This window comes from Lithobates pipiens, unplaced genomic scaffold (assembly GCF_037356315.1).
Source record: "Lithobates pipiens isolate NorthernLeopardFrog02 unplaced genomic scaffold, aLitPip1_a1.2 Scaffold_18, whole genome shotgun sequence".
Lineage (NCBI taxonomy): Eukaryota > Metazoa > Chordata > Amphibia > Anura > Ranidae > Lithobates > Lithobates pipiens.
In genome coordinates this window covers 486,072,390-486,088,615 of record NW_027507758.1, presented here as the reverse complement: position 1 = coordinate 486,088,615, position 16,226 = coordinate 486,072,390, and the positions used below count along the sequence as shown (strand labels likewise).

At 39.7% G+C, this 16,226-nt stretch overlaps 1 protein-coding gene across 2 annotated transcripts; it reads right to left on the bottom strand.

Moving 5' to 3' along the window:
- Positions 1-181: 181 nt before the first annotated feature.
- ERFE (erythroferrone) lies at positions 182-16,226 on the bottom strand. Of its 2 annotated transcripts, none has more exons than XM_077488502.1 (8): positions 15,734-16,226; positions 13,153-13,335; positions 11,610-11,721; positions 10,098-10,255; positions 5,094-5,202; positions 2,684-2,765; positions 2,357-2,443; positions 182-490 (listed from the first exon to the last, which is right to left on the bottom strand). In XM_077488502.1, exons 1-7 carry the CDS (start codon positions 15,857-15,859, stop codon positions 2,383-2,385), a joined length of 831 nt encoding a protein of 276 aa, XP_077344628.1. In that variant the 5' UTR covers positions 15,860-16,226; the 3' UTR covers positions 182-490; positions 2,357-2,382. The 2 variants fall into 2 exon arrangements, with proteins under 2 accessions (XP_077344628.1, XP_077344627.1); XM_077488501.1 differs by having other exon boundaries at positions 2,357-2,435; positions 15,734-16,222.

Here is a 16,226-nt window from a genome sequence, read left to right as displayed (position 1 = left end):
TTTAAGTTTCTTATACATCTAGATATTCATTGTGCACACCCTTTGCAGTCAAACTTGTGATTTAATTATGGATTTATGATATCCCTCAACAGATTGCCAAGAGCGTACATTGTGTATTCTGCTTACAAGGTTTAATTAAAGCGATGTTTGGTTTTGTTTTGCAATTTTCTGACAGCAGGCACACTCTTAAGTAATTCATTTATTGTAGACAGAATAGGGTAGGCAGTTCAAGCTGGGGATACCATTATTAGATCTATGCCCAGTAACTGTAGTTTAAGAAAATATCAGTCTTTTTTTTAGTAAGGAAAATTCTCTGCTTCTCCTGTACTCTACAAAAGTGCTGCTACTGCCATTGCAGTATGATCTCCAGTTCCTGGGATCTTTCTGTAGATTATTGTCCAAGGAGAACGCCGCTGAAATCTGAGCCCTTTAGGAGTGTGAGCCAAGAGTCCATCTTATTCTCAAGGAAAAGTGACACATACTGTCCTGCCTGGAGAGAATAGAAAGAAATTATTTTTCATGCAAAATGTCTGCTAGTGCCAACAGACATGGATCTTTGTTCTATGTTCGCACCATATTTGTGGGTACTGTCAGAGACTAGAGCAGGGTAAGGTTACATTTTTCTGTCTATAGAGAAAAGAATGCCTCGATTCAATGGTCAAAATTTTTTTATGTAAACTAGTCAATCGGCTAACATATTATCTACTTTCAAGCATAATTAGCCTTCTGTGTGACAGTACCTTTCACAACATCACTGTGCACTAGGAGATTGGACAGGATAACACAATTACTTTTTGTACATGTATGTATTCAGTGTGGAACTTCTTCCAACTCAGTATGACAAATTGCAGTGTATACTGATTATTTGGATCTGTGCAAATGTGTATAAGCAGATCTTTTAAAGATTGGGCCAGCATTCATAGTGGAAATTGATAATCCACATATGGCAAGCTTTAGGAACTGCTGCCATCGTAAAATGTAACATACATACTGCTGCTTGGGGGGAAAAAAAAAAAATCTTCCAGCTCACTTACGCACAAATGCGTTCTTTCTGCAGAGTCACAAATCAAGCCTTAGGCCCCTTTCACACATGTGGACGATATGTCTGTATTTCATCCATCCGTTTGCGGATGAAATACGGGCATACATTCATCCCTATGGGATAGCGGCTGTCTGCGGATGAACATCCGCAGACACCCGATTTCATCCGCTACTTTCCGATTCTGCAGACGGAGGAAAATCCTATTTTTCTATCCGTCTGCAGAGCGGATCGGATGAACACGGACAGACGGTCCGTGCGCATCCGATCCCCATAGAGGAGAGCGGAGAGCTGACAGGGCGGTCCCCGCACAGTGTGCGGAGACCGCCCTGTCCGCAGCCAGCTCAGCGGGGACAACGGAGCGATCCCCGCTGAGCGAGCGGATCATTACTGATCCGTCCCATGTGAAAGGGGCCTTAGTCATTGTATTGCCATATGACTTGTTACAGGACTCTCTTCATGCAGATACACTCCATAGGCTTTACAGGCAATCAGCATTTTGCTTATACAGCCTGCAGCTCATACCCAGAACTATCGATCTGCTGGTAAGCAGTAAATGTTTGAAATTCCAGAAAGGCAAGTGCCAGTGTAGCTGCTGGTGGTCTTGGTGCTTTTTTAGTTTAGAAATCTGTCTAAAAATTGTTTGCTGTAGGAGAGACAATGAGAAAAAAAAAACAGTTGGCAGATATGTATTATTCTCAACAAACAGTCAAGTATATTCTACCTTGGTACTGAGTAGTATGAGGTATGCGTCATGCACCAAACTGCACACAAACCTACCTTTTAAGATTTAGGTCAAACTGTCATTTATTTATTTTAAAGAGGAAGTAAACCCTGATGGGTTTACTTCCTCTTTGATTCCTTGCAAAGGTAAAGCATAATGGACTACTATGCATCCCATAGTAGCCCATTATGTGTCACTTACCTGACACAGGAGCCAGCGACGTCACCGCTGTCCCCTGTAGTCTGGCGCATCCATCTTCTCGTTGGGTCATTCGGCGAAGCCACGATGACATCACTCCCGCGCATGTGCCCGGGAACCGCCACTCGCGGCATATCGCCGTTGACCGCGGCGCGCTCAGTGCGCCTGCGCACCGCTGTCTACTGTGCATGCGCCATAGACGGCAGTAACTGTCTTTCGGCAAATATCTCCTAAACCGTGTAGGTTTAGGAGATATTTCTTGGACCTACAGGTAAGCCTTAATCTAGGCTTACCTGTAGGTCAAAGTTGGTTGTAAGGGTTTACAACCACTTTAAATAAGCAACACTTGGAAATTAGTAAAAAAAAAAAAAAAAAGGCATTGTTGTGGTATTTACCTGTATCTGTAAGACTCCATTCAAAGTTATTGTGGCTGTGACCTCATTGGTTGTATAGCTGAGGATATGTTCCAGGGACCTAGAAAACTGACAGCGTGTTACCACTGAGTAGTCAAAGGTTAAGTTCGCTACTCAAACCTGTTACAAGGGATTTCAAGCAACTTTACAAATCTTTTTATATATATCTATCTATCACACACACACATACTTTTTATATTTATGCTGTGTATTCACATAATGTATATTCATACACAAATTGTGCATTGTTGTATTTTGCTGCTGTTATTTGATTTTGGTAAAAGATGTATTCTCTTACAAATGACTTACAGGTTGTCCTGACACAGGGAAAGGATACAGAGCTGTATCCGCAGAAATCCTTGAAGGCGTTCATTGGTGTATTTCTGAAAATCTATAAAACAATAAATTAAATTATATAATTGGTATAAAAAAAAAGCTACACATCTATTTATATAAGGAGGTTGCCAAAAAAAATGCTAAATCATAACTTGAATATTGACAGGAGCGGGGGGGGGGGGGGGGGGGGGGTCTGTGTTTCTATTAATACAGTTCTCTGTATTTCATAAGGTTATAGGCAGCAGTGACAGATTACCCATGGCAACCAGAATGTGTCATTATCCAAACTAGACTGGAGTGCAATCAAATCCTCCAAAGTCTTCAATTTAATTGATATCACTGTATTTTATGTTCCTGTGACTTTTTCATACTGGCACTGTCAAACCTGTGTTTTTATGAATCAAGGACATTTCTAAACTCGTATACTGTAAATGCATGTAATGATATTTCAGTGGTGCCAGTGATGAACATTTGGGGGCAGTTACTTTAACTGCGTTTAGAGAAAAAAAGAATTCTGTATGTACAGGATCTGATTAGACATGCTAAACGTGGCCTAACCTGCCTTAGAAAAAATATATATATAAATGCAGGAAAAAGTGAGCTGGGAGCCATAAAAGCTCTTTATACTTCTCAGATGATTACCTCATCTAAATGCAAGAGGGCCGGTGTGAATAAAGCCCAGTGCTAAATGTCAACATCCTGGCCATGTGCTCTTTTCTCTTTTGTACTAGTTTTCACAAATCGGAAACCATGAGATACAGTAAGATTTCTTATGGAGCTTTACTGGTTTTCAGCATCATCACGGGGCATTCAGCCCTGAGCTGTATGTGCTTACCTCTAGATAAGCTATCTCAACAGTTCTCACTAAGAATAACATAATGACGCAGGAAAACACTTTTACGTTATACATATGACCTTCTCCTCACCTGGTTGGAGTCATGTGACATATAGCCTTTGTTTACTTATCTGCCACCCTTCTTACCAATGGCTGCTTTGTGCCTATAGAAATAGGAAGTCAGTTGGCCATGCAAGCACCATCCAAGTGCCCTCTGCTATCTTTTGTAGATGATGGTATGCTACGTTGAGCACTTGTATTTATCCATATAGAGTAGGAGGATGACATAGATAGATGCATGCTACCAATATCACATAGGGGTATCTTAGGGTGGAACCTGCCCAGAGCCTTTGATCGCTGCCTTACCCGTAGTCGGGATCTTCACCCAAACCCAAGCTGACAATGGCCAGTTCAGGCAACCATCACTGATCTAGAACTAGTTTAAAAGTAATGAGGACTAATAAACACCCTTTATGGTTGACTCCTTTAGGACTTAACCTTTAAAAACATACAGTAATGCCTAGTACACATGGGCCAAATGTCAGGAGACATCAGCCTGTTCAATAAAAAAACATCTGACATTCAGCCAGTCTGACAGAAGTCAGCCAAGCATGCTGGGAAACCAATAGCTGAGAGCACTAACTGGAGTGTTCTGGGGGAAGGAGCTACCCCCCTGTCAGAACACAACAGCTCAGCAGGGGAGATTGCTGTACTAACACTGGATCATTAGTACAGCGGCTCTGACTGCCTGTCAGTTTGTTTGTTTTTATTAAACCCGCTTGGTTGAAGGGGGAAAAAATAAATAAACCTTTTAGAGTATACCTGCTTTAAGGCACTTATGTATTTAGTTCAAATAACATTTTGTGAATCAGATTTCACAATCTACTTAAAGCACACAAATCATTCTAAATGTTCACTCAACAACTATGTAGGGTGGGAGACAGATTAGATATAGACTCGATAGGTTGTTTAGTTTGGCCCTTGCAATATTTCTGGAAATTCTAAAAGATATTGTGAAAGGTATTGCTGTCGAGACTTACAACTGTGATATGGAATACCTAATAAATACACTTTTTTTTTTTCTTCTAAGGAGCCTGCAGAGCTGTGCACCTGTGGTCAGTTGAGCGCGGGTGCAATCTCAGGCTCCTGCAGACTCTCAGCATAGCTGGCGTACCTCATGCGGACAGGCAATTACCTGAGAGCAGAAAGATCATTTGACTACAGGAGCACTCACCAGCACCCTTGCAGCTTATTGAGAACTACAAGCTGTCACTGTGCTGATCTTATTAATCATGCCTTGGCAGAATACCTGCTTGGTTTCTATATACCATTTACCTAACTTTGTTTAATAATATTACCACTTCCAAAGATATTTTCAGAATCTAAATGAAAAGATTAACAATAAATAAATCATATTCTGATTTGCTCAGTAAAGCATTACCATACATTATCACTCAGAATAGCCGTATTGTGCCAGCAGGGATTAAAACTGACGTATTCCATTTTAAAATGAACAAGTTGGTACATTGTGTCCAATCTGTTACTCACCAACGTGTAGCCTGGCAAAGAAGGTATAGAGTCCAGTGTAAGGAGCAGTGTATCGACCATTGGTGAGGTTCAGGCCAGCTCCTCTGTAGAACGAGCCTTCTAGGTGGGACTACATACAAACACAGAATTACTATTAGTGGAACACAAGTGCTTTCTAGAGTAAGAAGCTTTGAATTGGACCGAACAGGAAACTTACTGTACAAAAGATTTAGACAGGTGTGAAGAAATACTTGAAAGTAAGACTGCTTTGAAAAATATATTTTTTAATTGTTTATTTTTTTATCAATTTACAAAATGCAAAGTGAGCATCTAATCAATATTTGGTGTGACTAGCCTTTGACTTCAACCAGCATCAATTCTTACACTTGCACACTTTGTACACTTGCACAAAACCCAGGATTTTGTAGGATTAGAGTCAGGTGTACGATTACCAATTATACCAATGATGATCAATTTCATATGTAGGTTTAAACACAATCATTAACTGAAATAGCTGTGTAGGAGGTTAAATACTGGGTGAGGAGCCGCCAACCTTTGCTACCAAGGTGGGGTTGTGGAAGACCGTTTAGTGGCACAGGTTGTACACCATGGCAAGACTGAGCACAGCAACAAGACATAAGGTATTTATACTGCAGCAGCAAGGTCTCTCCCAGGCAATTATTTCAAAGCAGACTGGGGTTTCAAGATGGTTGAGGACTGTGGACGCAGTGATTGGCTTCGACATTGGAAGAAGTCCAGCAGTGCCATCAGCACAGAACTTGTGGGACCCAGGTACACCCATCTACTGACTGGAGAAGTCTGGCCAGAAGTGGTCTTCATGGAAGAATTAGGGCCAAAAGGCCATACCTCTGATGTGGAAACAAGGCTAAGCGACTTGTTTTGAAGGCTGGTCACACCAAATATTGATTTTATTTGGACTTCTCTAATGTTCATTTACTTTATATTTTGTCATTTGACAAATTTTTCTATTTTTTTTTTTAATAGCATAGGGAAATCTTGAACCCATTGTCAGCTTCCGTTGGGGAGATTCTGCTTAATGTCCTGTCTATACAACGGGAGGTTAGAGGCAGACTGCAGCACAAGGGACGCATCACACTAATAGTAAATTTGTTCTCGTGATGAGTTTTCTTTAAAACAAAACTTAGGCATAAAAATAAGTTGTATTTTGAAGCAACTAAAATAATCTACCCATGCATTGAGTCATTTCCAGAAAGACTAGGATTCCCAAAGTGATTGCTGTTTGCATTGTATTGCACCCAGCTGGGTTAGGAAAAGCCTTGTAAACAAAAGTAGAGAGCTGTAAGAATGTGTGCTTTTGGGTTTAATAATACCTTTTTTAGTTTTCAACAAATTGGAGAGGAATAAGAACACCTGTCAAGTTTTTATTGCTGTTTGTGTCCTTGCTGTGGAATACACCCTCTTAATTTGTCCTGTCCTGTTTTTACTGATCGTAAAAGAAAATTCCAAATCTTGGGTTGTCCTCAGAACAGTATTACAGGGGCAGTTTTCCAATAGCGACACTCATTTTGATGACAGCCAGAGATTCCCTCACTTTGGAGGACTTTCCTCTCCCTTTCTGTTTTGGTTATGAAACAGGAAGTGAAAAGGGAAAACTCCCAAATGGGACAGATGGCAATGTCTCAGTCCAGCTAAAAATCGCTGACCGCCACTATTACTAGTGAAAAACATGTAAATTCCATAAATTTATCCCATAGTTTGTAGACTCCATAACTTTTGCGCAAACCAATCAATATACGCTTATTGGGATTTTTTTCTTAAAATATTTTTATTGAAAGGCAACAAAAGTAAGAGTGCAAGAGGTACATTAAATTTAGTATGCATCTACCACACGGTGGTCCTGGGGATACATTGCATAAAACACATGCCATGTCCCGATATTAAGATTTACGAGAAAATGCAACATCCGTTGAAAGTTGATGGACTTTTTAGGCATAAATATAGCTATAAATGGAAAAAGGTAATTTGAAACAATTTTATTTCTAAAAACAAACACGTTTTCAATGCCCCAGAACATGAATGCTTCACTGTCTATTTTATGTAAAATGTGATGTATGTACAATATATTTCCTTATGTGTCTAATAAAGGGACATTAATAAATATAAACATCAATACAAAAAATACAGTTTATACAGACAGTGTATCAAGGGCAAATCAGCTCAGAGGTGCTCTACATGTTACGTGTTCATTATAATGCTTCAGCAGGAGCTTATGCCTTTATTCTCTATGAATAACCAGAGAGAGCGAAAAGGCATCTCTACAAAATTAAAGCAGTAGTGTAGCCCATATATCATAAATCAGAGGGCGTGGAAGAAAACAGATACTCATACAAAACAAGGAAAGGGAAGAAAATTGTGAATGTCGTGATCTTCCAGTATATAGGGGAATTGATTCCTAATAGCTTCCGCTCTATCCTTAAAAGAAAGGGGGAGAAAAAACCCACCCTTAGAGTCTCCGTAGCAGCCCCGATGTTGGCCACGGAGACTCTAAGGGTGGGTTTCTTCTCCCCCCTTTCTTTTTTTGGATAGAGCGGAAGCTATTAGGAATCAATTCCCCTATATACTGGAAGATCACGACATTCACAATTTTCTTCCCTTTACTTGTTTTGTATGAGTATCTGTTTTCTTCCACACCCTCTGATTTATGATATATGGGCTACACTACTGCTTTAATTTTGTAGAGACGCCTTTTTTTCTCTCTCTGGTTATTCATAGAGAATAAAGGCATAAGCTCCAGATGAAGCATTATAATGAACGCGTAACATGTAGAGCACCTCTGAGCTGATTTGCCCTTGATACACTGTCTGTATAAACTGTATTTTTTGTATTGATGTTTCTATATATATTAATGTCCCTTTATTAGACACATAAGGGAATATATGTAAAATGTGATGTATGTACAATATAATAGACAGTGAAGCATTCATGTTCTGAGGCATTGAAAACCTGTTTGTTTTTAGAAATAAAATTGTTTCAAATTACCTTTTTCATTTATAGCTATATTTATGCCTAAAAAGTCCATCAACTTTCAACGGATGTTGTATTTTCTAGCAAGAGGTACATTATTATAGTAATTACAAAGTAACAGGTGCTAAAGCATGGAAAAGACCATGCTGGTTCAACAAAAAAAAGGGTACATAGCAAACACCATAATGCTATACATAGGTAGAATGAGATTCTAGGCATAAACTGTATCTGAACAGTCAGAGAAAAAAAATGGGGGGGGGGGGGAATAAGAGGGGAGCAAAAGCATTGTGCAGGGCTTCCAGTCATGCCCAAGTAATTAACAGAGATGGCTGTTTGGCACTCTAATGGGGGACAATGCCATAGAGCTCGAGTACTGGGAGACTGCAGGTCAGGAAGGGAAATGGGGTGTTCTAAGGGGAACACTTAACTAGGAATTCAAGCTAGGATAGGGGCTGTGTTGATAGAATACAAAAAATAATTGAGGGGGAACAAGGGGCAAGCACATAAAAAAAAAAAGGGCACAAGGGGCGAGGAAGAGGAAAAAGCAGAGGTGGGCAAAGGGACCCCCCTAGGGGAGGGTAAAAGAATGGTGTCAGACTCAAGGGAGGGGTAAAGAAAGTTAGTAAAGTAAGGTTTCCTTGAAACTGGGGGGTAGGAAATGGGTTACCTAAAGGTTCCAGTGCTGCTCAAATTTAGGTACTTTATCCAGTAGGACAGCTTCCAATTTGGTGTGAATCATTGCTTGGGTAATTCTGTGTTTGTTTTACTGCAAGTACACAAAGGAAGGTGGATTTCCAGTTTTTAGCTATGATCGGCTTGGCAGCAGTAGTGACTTGAAGTAGAAAATTAGGCTTATTGGGATTTTTTTTTTCTTTACCAAAATTATGTAGCAGAATGCATATTGGCCTAAATTGATGAACAAATTCGATTTTTTTTATTTTAACCACTTCAATACCAGGCACTTAAACACCTTCCTGCCCAGACCAATTTTGAGCTTTCATCACTGTCGCACTTTCAATGACAATTGTGCGGTCATGCTACACTGTACCCAAATGAAATTTTTATCATTTTTTTCCCACAAATAGAGCTTTCTTTTGGTGGTATTTGATCACCTCTGCGGTTTTTATTTTTTGCGCTACAAATAAAAAAATACCGAAAATTTAGAAAAAAAATGTTTTTTTTGTTTCAGTTTTAAAACGTTGTAAATAAGTACGTTTTCTCCTTCACTGATGGGCACTGATAAGGCGGCACTGATGGGCACCAATGAAGTGGCACTGATGAGGTGGCATTGATGGACACAGATATGTGGCACTGATATGTGGCACTGATGGGCGACACGGATGGGCACTGATAGGTGGCACAAATTGGCACTGATAGCTGGCACGTATGGGCGGCACAGATGGGCATGGATGGGTGGCACAGATGGGCATGGATAGGCGGCACAGATGGGCATGGGTGGGCACTGATAGGTGGCACAGATGGGCGGCACAGGTGGGCACTGGTAGGCGGCACAGTTTTGTTTTTTTAAAGATTTTCAGTGTTTTTTGTTTATAATGCAAAAAATAAAAACCGCAGATGTGATCAAATGCCACCAAGAGAAAACAAAGGAGATCAATTTTAATTGAGTACACAACCGCGCAATTGTCAGTTAAAGTAACAGCACCATATCACATAAAAAATGGCCTGGTCATTAAGAGGGTAGAACCTTCTGGGGCTGAAGTGGTTAAAATAAATATATAAAAAAAAAAACTTGTGCTGAAACACCAGGCCAAACTTGTTTCTTGATTTTTTTTTATTTTTTTTTTTTATATGAGCACCTCTGCCAAGTTTTATTTTTGTTGCTACCAGTTTGAGTGATTTTCTCTTACTCCCTTCTCTAATGAACATACAGGAAGTATGGAGAAATCTTATTAATCAGAGACACGGCAGTGAACTGTTCTGTGTTTTGGTTCCTTGTACATATTTAGAGAGTTTAACATTTATAAAAAAAAAAGTAGAGATGTGCTTGTAAAGACTAACCATTTTATAGAGCTGTATCTCTCGCAGTTCCCCAGGTTCCACATGAATGTCGCTGCGGGTTTTGCATGTAAATGCAATGTGCATCTTTGCAGGTGAAATAGTCGGGGTACGCTTGTAACTTGAGGTGTTTTCGCCATCTTTCTGCCTCAGCAGGACATCTGTCATTGGACAGAATATTTACAATTATTCTGTAATTACTTGAGAGCATTCTACAATTTAATAAATAGTATTGTTGATAAGAAACATTTAAATTTCATATAGATAATGTTGACTTGCTGCAGTTGTCAAAAGTTACACCATGGCTGCCAATAAAGCTGTTTTGTGGGCATGTACCAAACCAAAGAGTAATGAACTAATTGAGCTACACTAGTACTATTTGGAAAACTATCACTATAGTGTTGCATTATCCAACACACCCCCAATGCAAGGAAATGCCAAATAGCCTTATGGCCTATTGTTTCAGTTACACCAATGTGCCGTTTTGGGATGCATTGGAAAAAATACATTACAATTTTCTACACAGCATGTTACAACATGCTGTAACACACTCAAGCACAACAAACTGCAGTGCATAGTAATAACAATTAAGTAAAAAAAAAAAATTTAAGTACGTCAATGCTTGTTAAAAAAAAAAAAAACAGGACGCAGTTTTGATGTAAAGGGCTAGCTTGAGAAACCCCAGCTTACAAAAGGTGAAGATTAGTGAATGCTCACCTGCCCTGCTGCTAGCATCACCATCTTCTTTACAGCATGCACTTTACTTTAAGATGTTTTATCTAGTGACATACCTGCTTAAACAGATCTAATTTAACATGGTTCTAAAGGTTTTTTTTTTTTACCTTTAATGCATTCTCTGTATCAAGTTAAAAATACATTCTGTAACAAGGATGCCCCCCCAGCCCCAAATTCTTACTTGAGCCCGATCTCAATCCAGTTCTGTACCTGAGAGCTGTGGCTCTTAGCTCTCAGCTCTCCATCTCCTCACAGGACAGAGAGGCAGCATCAGGAGCCGCTGGCTCTTGCTGCTGTCAAGTTATGAGGGAGTAGGGGTGGGGCCAAGCCAGGCTGTGTGTCTAAGGCCGCACGCAGCATGGCTTGGCATAAAGCCTACATAAGTGCCCCATAGGAAGCAGGTTTTTATGGGGGCACTCACTGAAGAGAAGGAGCTGTAGCGGGGGACCCTAGAAGAGGAGGTTTGGGGCTGCTCTGCAAAACCATTGCACAGAGCAGGTACTGTAAGTATGGCATGTTTATTTTAAAATAAGTTTTTGAATCGCTTTACTGAATTAAATTACCCTGAGCACTTGACAACTGGAATAGCAGTAGGTGCCATGGGCAACAGCAACACCCTAATTTTTTTATTTTTTTTGTCTACAAATCTGCCCCAGTATTGCAAGTGCCTTATGTTTAAATATGGTAGAATTCTTTATTCCATAGCAGGAATATAACATATAAAAATGCAGCTGGAAAATAGAAGTGCCTCATAATGTAATACAGTAAAATCATGCTCACCACTCAACAGCTGAAGAAATTGTGACAGCTTCTTCTCCCGCAACACATGGTTAACAGTGTGACTGTGATGTCTTGGAGGTGCTGGAGCACCAATTGGACCAGCGTGATGATGCTGAAAGCAGATGATGATGAAGAATGAATAGTTTTCATACATTTGTTTTATTCTTTATCCAAGAGAATGTCTTATTTTTTCCCTCTAATGTAAAAAAAAAAAAAAAAACACTTCATTAAGGTTGGGTTTACGTATGTGCAAATTGGATGTGGTTTTCCATCCAATTTGCATGACATCCGAGTGTGGTTCACACATATCCAGGTGGGCCGTGGTTCGCATTCCAATAGGGTGCTGTGCGTTTTCAGGTCCAGTTCAGGTTCAAATTAAGGCAAAAATTCAGGCCTGTATCACACCTGAACTGGTGAACAGAAACGCACCGGGTCCCATGCTGGAAACCATGGCCGCACATGTGAAGCCGGCTTCAGGAATTTTCTGGATTTGCTCCTTAGAGTAAAAAGGCATTTTTAAGGCTATGAGTACCTGACCAATTTTAATCTTTACTGAACAGGGTTTATAGTCACAGTATAGAATATTTATACTGAGATTTCTGTTGCTGATAAACAGATTGGTCCAGTTTTGCATGCTTGCAGGCATTTCATTGGTCCGAGGAGGGGAATGTGGGATGATTTTTTGAATATGGATTATGTTATGCATGGTCATGAATAATAGCTAATGACCAAAACAATGAGGGACATGGTATACTGCCACCTAATCATTATTTTAGTAGAAATGGACATGTTGCTAATGTTATGAATAGTTACAAGAATTGAAAGTGATCACGGGGCAGTTTTTTTTCCAATAAAAGGTGACAACCTTGGGAATAAGGTGCAAAAATTAGGTGTCTGCAGATTTGCTTAGTAACTCTATGTGATGAGGTGAGGAGTAAAACAGTTCAACAGCTGTATGTGTTGAAATGTATAGAAGAATTTTCTGATGGTTGTACAAACATGACTAACTGGAAGCCTGGGGGCCACATGGGCACACGGGCACACAATGGCATGTCAAAATCTCCTAGATAGTCTAGAATAGGGTGAGAATCCTGGAACTCCTCACAAGAAAAGTCTGGACTAAAGCCAGCCATAGACGGTTCGAATTTCGGCCAACCATGTATATGGGCAGGCTGATTGTACCCAAATTGATCAATCAATGAACTTGGGGACAAGCAGCCTGTCGGAATTTTCATGCAATTATTGCCAGTGGCTATAGCCTAACAATTTTCACTGTTTTCTCCCTGCAGGGACATCTTATTTTGATACGTTTTACATTTATGTTTATTCTAATCATATGTACATTAAAATGCGTTGCTCAAGCTCTACATTTAATCATGGTATTAAGAAGTAAACTTTAAATCCTTTATAAACACTTGGATCTAGAGTCCTCTGCCAAGTCAAACTAAGCAATAAAATGTAATAAACAATTACAGCCTTGTATACAGATGACAGTGCATAACTCATTTCCACTGAGAGATTATAGTAAACGTGTATAGCTCACTCTTTTTGATTCCTCTTGTCCTTTCCTCCTGGTTTTTGCATCGTGGTCAGAAAACATGAGCCAGGAATACCTAGGATGCCATGGGGGCTTCTTCTTGTCTGTTAGCTCTGATGTAAAATCTCTCTCCTGTGGAGGTGTAAGCTCTGGGGACCCTAGTGATGGCAAGACCGTGACTGAAATTTCCTATAAGTAAAAAAAATAAATATTAACATTCACGACATAAATGCTAGTAAGGTTCAGCAACCCTGATTGAGCGAGTCCTGCAACAATCCAATGGTGTGCTGAAATCCATACTAACCAGACCTCAGCTTTAATGATTTTGCACGAAACAGCAGCAAACTGATTTATTTGAAATCTTTTTTCCTTTGCAGGATTAAAAGTAAAGAGCTTGATAGTGTTTTGATGTTTTAGGTGGCCGTATAGCTTAGCGTACAGTCAGACATACTTTTGTGGGTTCCCAGGTATGATAAGCCCAACAATTCCAGCTGCTACGTACTTATCTTCATATAAACAATGACTGAACAAGGTTCTCTGAGCTGTGCTTTTAGTGTTTATGAAGGGTCTCATTTATCCAAAGCATGGTACAGCTGGAAGTAATTAGTCAAATTCAATTGCACTTGTTCTGTAAAGTTTGAAGACATTTATCAGTTTATACAAGAAATGTCTTCAGTTGAAACTGTCAGAAAGATACCCCAACATTTTTAACGACTAGGGATTATTTTTACTTTACTGCCTTGAAATGAGTTTGTAGCAAAATAATATCGGAAATGTTTGTTTTCACCGGGTTTTATGATAGATTCCTTTTATTTATAAGTGCCCGTTCACACTACCGCGACTTGTCAGGCGACTTAGCCGCCTGACAAGTCGCGCTCTGTTCTGTACTATGGAACCGTTCTAATAGGAGCAACTCAAGTCGCTCCGACTTAGAAAAAGGTTCCTGTACTATTTTTGGGGCGATTTCAGGCGACTTGCATTGACTTCTATACAGAAGTCATTTTTCAAGTCGCCGCTGAAGTCGTGTGCAGGTCGCATCTGTGAGTCGCGCTGCAAGTCGCGTCGCCCCTGTGTGAACGGGCACTAAGAGGTTGTGTGCTGGAGACATAGTTCACTGGTTTAGAGACAGTAGTGTACAGGCATACCCCACTTTTAAGTACACAATGGGGTTTATTTACTAAAGCTAGAAAGTGCAAAATCAGGCTCACTTCTGCATAGAAACCAATAAGCTTTTAACCCAAGTTTGTTCAATTAAGCTTTGGCAATAAAACATGGAAGCTGATTGGTTTCTATGCAGAAGTGAGCCTGATTTTGCACTTTTCAGCTTTAGTAAATAAACCCCATTGTGTACTTAAAAGTGGGGTATGCCTGTATAGCTGTCAGACAGATAGGACTGGCAAGCCCAACCCTAAACATGCTGCTTATAGTTGGATGTTGCAGAGCATCTATTGAGAGATATGGGTATCAGTGTATGCTATTCCACAATTCCAAGATAATTGTATTGATGTATAAAACTCTATTGAGTTGATTTACTAAAACTAGAGAGTGCAAAATCTGGTGCAGCTCTGCATGGCAATCAATCTGCGTCCAGGTCTTATTGTCAAAGATTAGCTGAAGTTAGAAGCCGATTGATTTCTATGCACAGCTGCATCAGATTTTGCACTCTCCAGATTTACTAAATCAACCTCTGTCAAAATGATGTAGTAACTTATCTAAGTTTTCTGATAATGGCAGTTCATGTTGCAGAACTTTTGACAACATTTCAGTCACCCCTAAACATTTTCAATCTTCTGATCCTAAAAGGTTTGTGAAAGGTAGAGATCATCTACATCAGTAGAATCCTTTCATCTGTACTGGTATATAAATAAAAACCTAGCTATAGTACTGTATATAGCTGAGTGAGTTTCTGAAACAGGAACTGTATCACACCAAAAAAAAAAAAAAAAAAAAAGCCTCATACACGCGCTTAGATTTTTGGACAACCGAACGTCTGATTTTTGTGGTATGCTAGTCACATGTTGAAAGTGAAGAGGTTACTCACAATACAAACATTTTTGTACAACAGAATACAATGTCAGAAGTGACGTAATGTATCGAATAGTTTTGTATGTATTGTTTCATTTCTGAGCATTTGTAGTCTTGCTCTTAAGATTTTTTTTTCGTAGGAAAACCGTACTAATGAAACGAAAATCAGACATTGAGTTCACATCCAACAAAAATGTTATAGTCTACACATCCAGCTTTTGTCTGACGAAAAAGCATAATCGGCTGTTGAAAGCACCGTGCTAACTATATACAAAAATCGTTAGACAGCTTGTCATACAAATTTTTCCATCCAATTTTCGTATTGTGTGTATGGGCCTTTAGTTCCCAAACCACCTTGGAATCATCTTCATGTGATCTTTAAAAAGCCCACCAGCCAATTTCAGGGCATATGTCCCTCCTTGAAGGGAATGTTGTGCATTTTTATGAGATTGCAAATCCATTTCATTTTGTGTCCCTGGCTCTAATAATTAAATTGCAAACTGGTCATTGCTACAGATGTGAACATAATTAGTTATCATGCAAATTCATAAAAAGCACGTACCTGAAACTTTGTTCCCCGGTTTTTATGGGTGCAGGCAGGTCCAGCGCAGAGAAGAACAAGTAACACACCCATACTGATAGTCATTAGCACACAGCGCAGAGGGATTGGCTTTCCATCTGCATCCATTACACTGGGGCACTGATCCTGTACTATATCCAATAGGTCAGAATGTGATATAGTAATCTATACAAGTGTGTGTATGCTGCCCAAGTGTAAATGCAAAAAGTTCTAAGCAAGTGTGTGCTTTGCTAAGCTTATTTTGTACTATCTAGTCAGATATATTTAATTTTCTGTTTAAATATATAACCATGCAATGACCCTTGTCAAAGGATGACTTCCTGATATCAAATTTTAAAAAGTCTGTGCGTTGTGTCTCTCCTCTCTGCTGCTGTCTCCTCTCTGTCGGTATCTCCTTGTAGCTGTGTTGTCCTCTTAGTTTAGATAACAGTCCAGTGTACCCTACGCCCCACACACGCACATTGAGAAGCTCAGA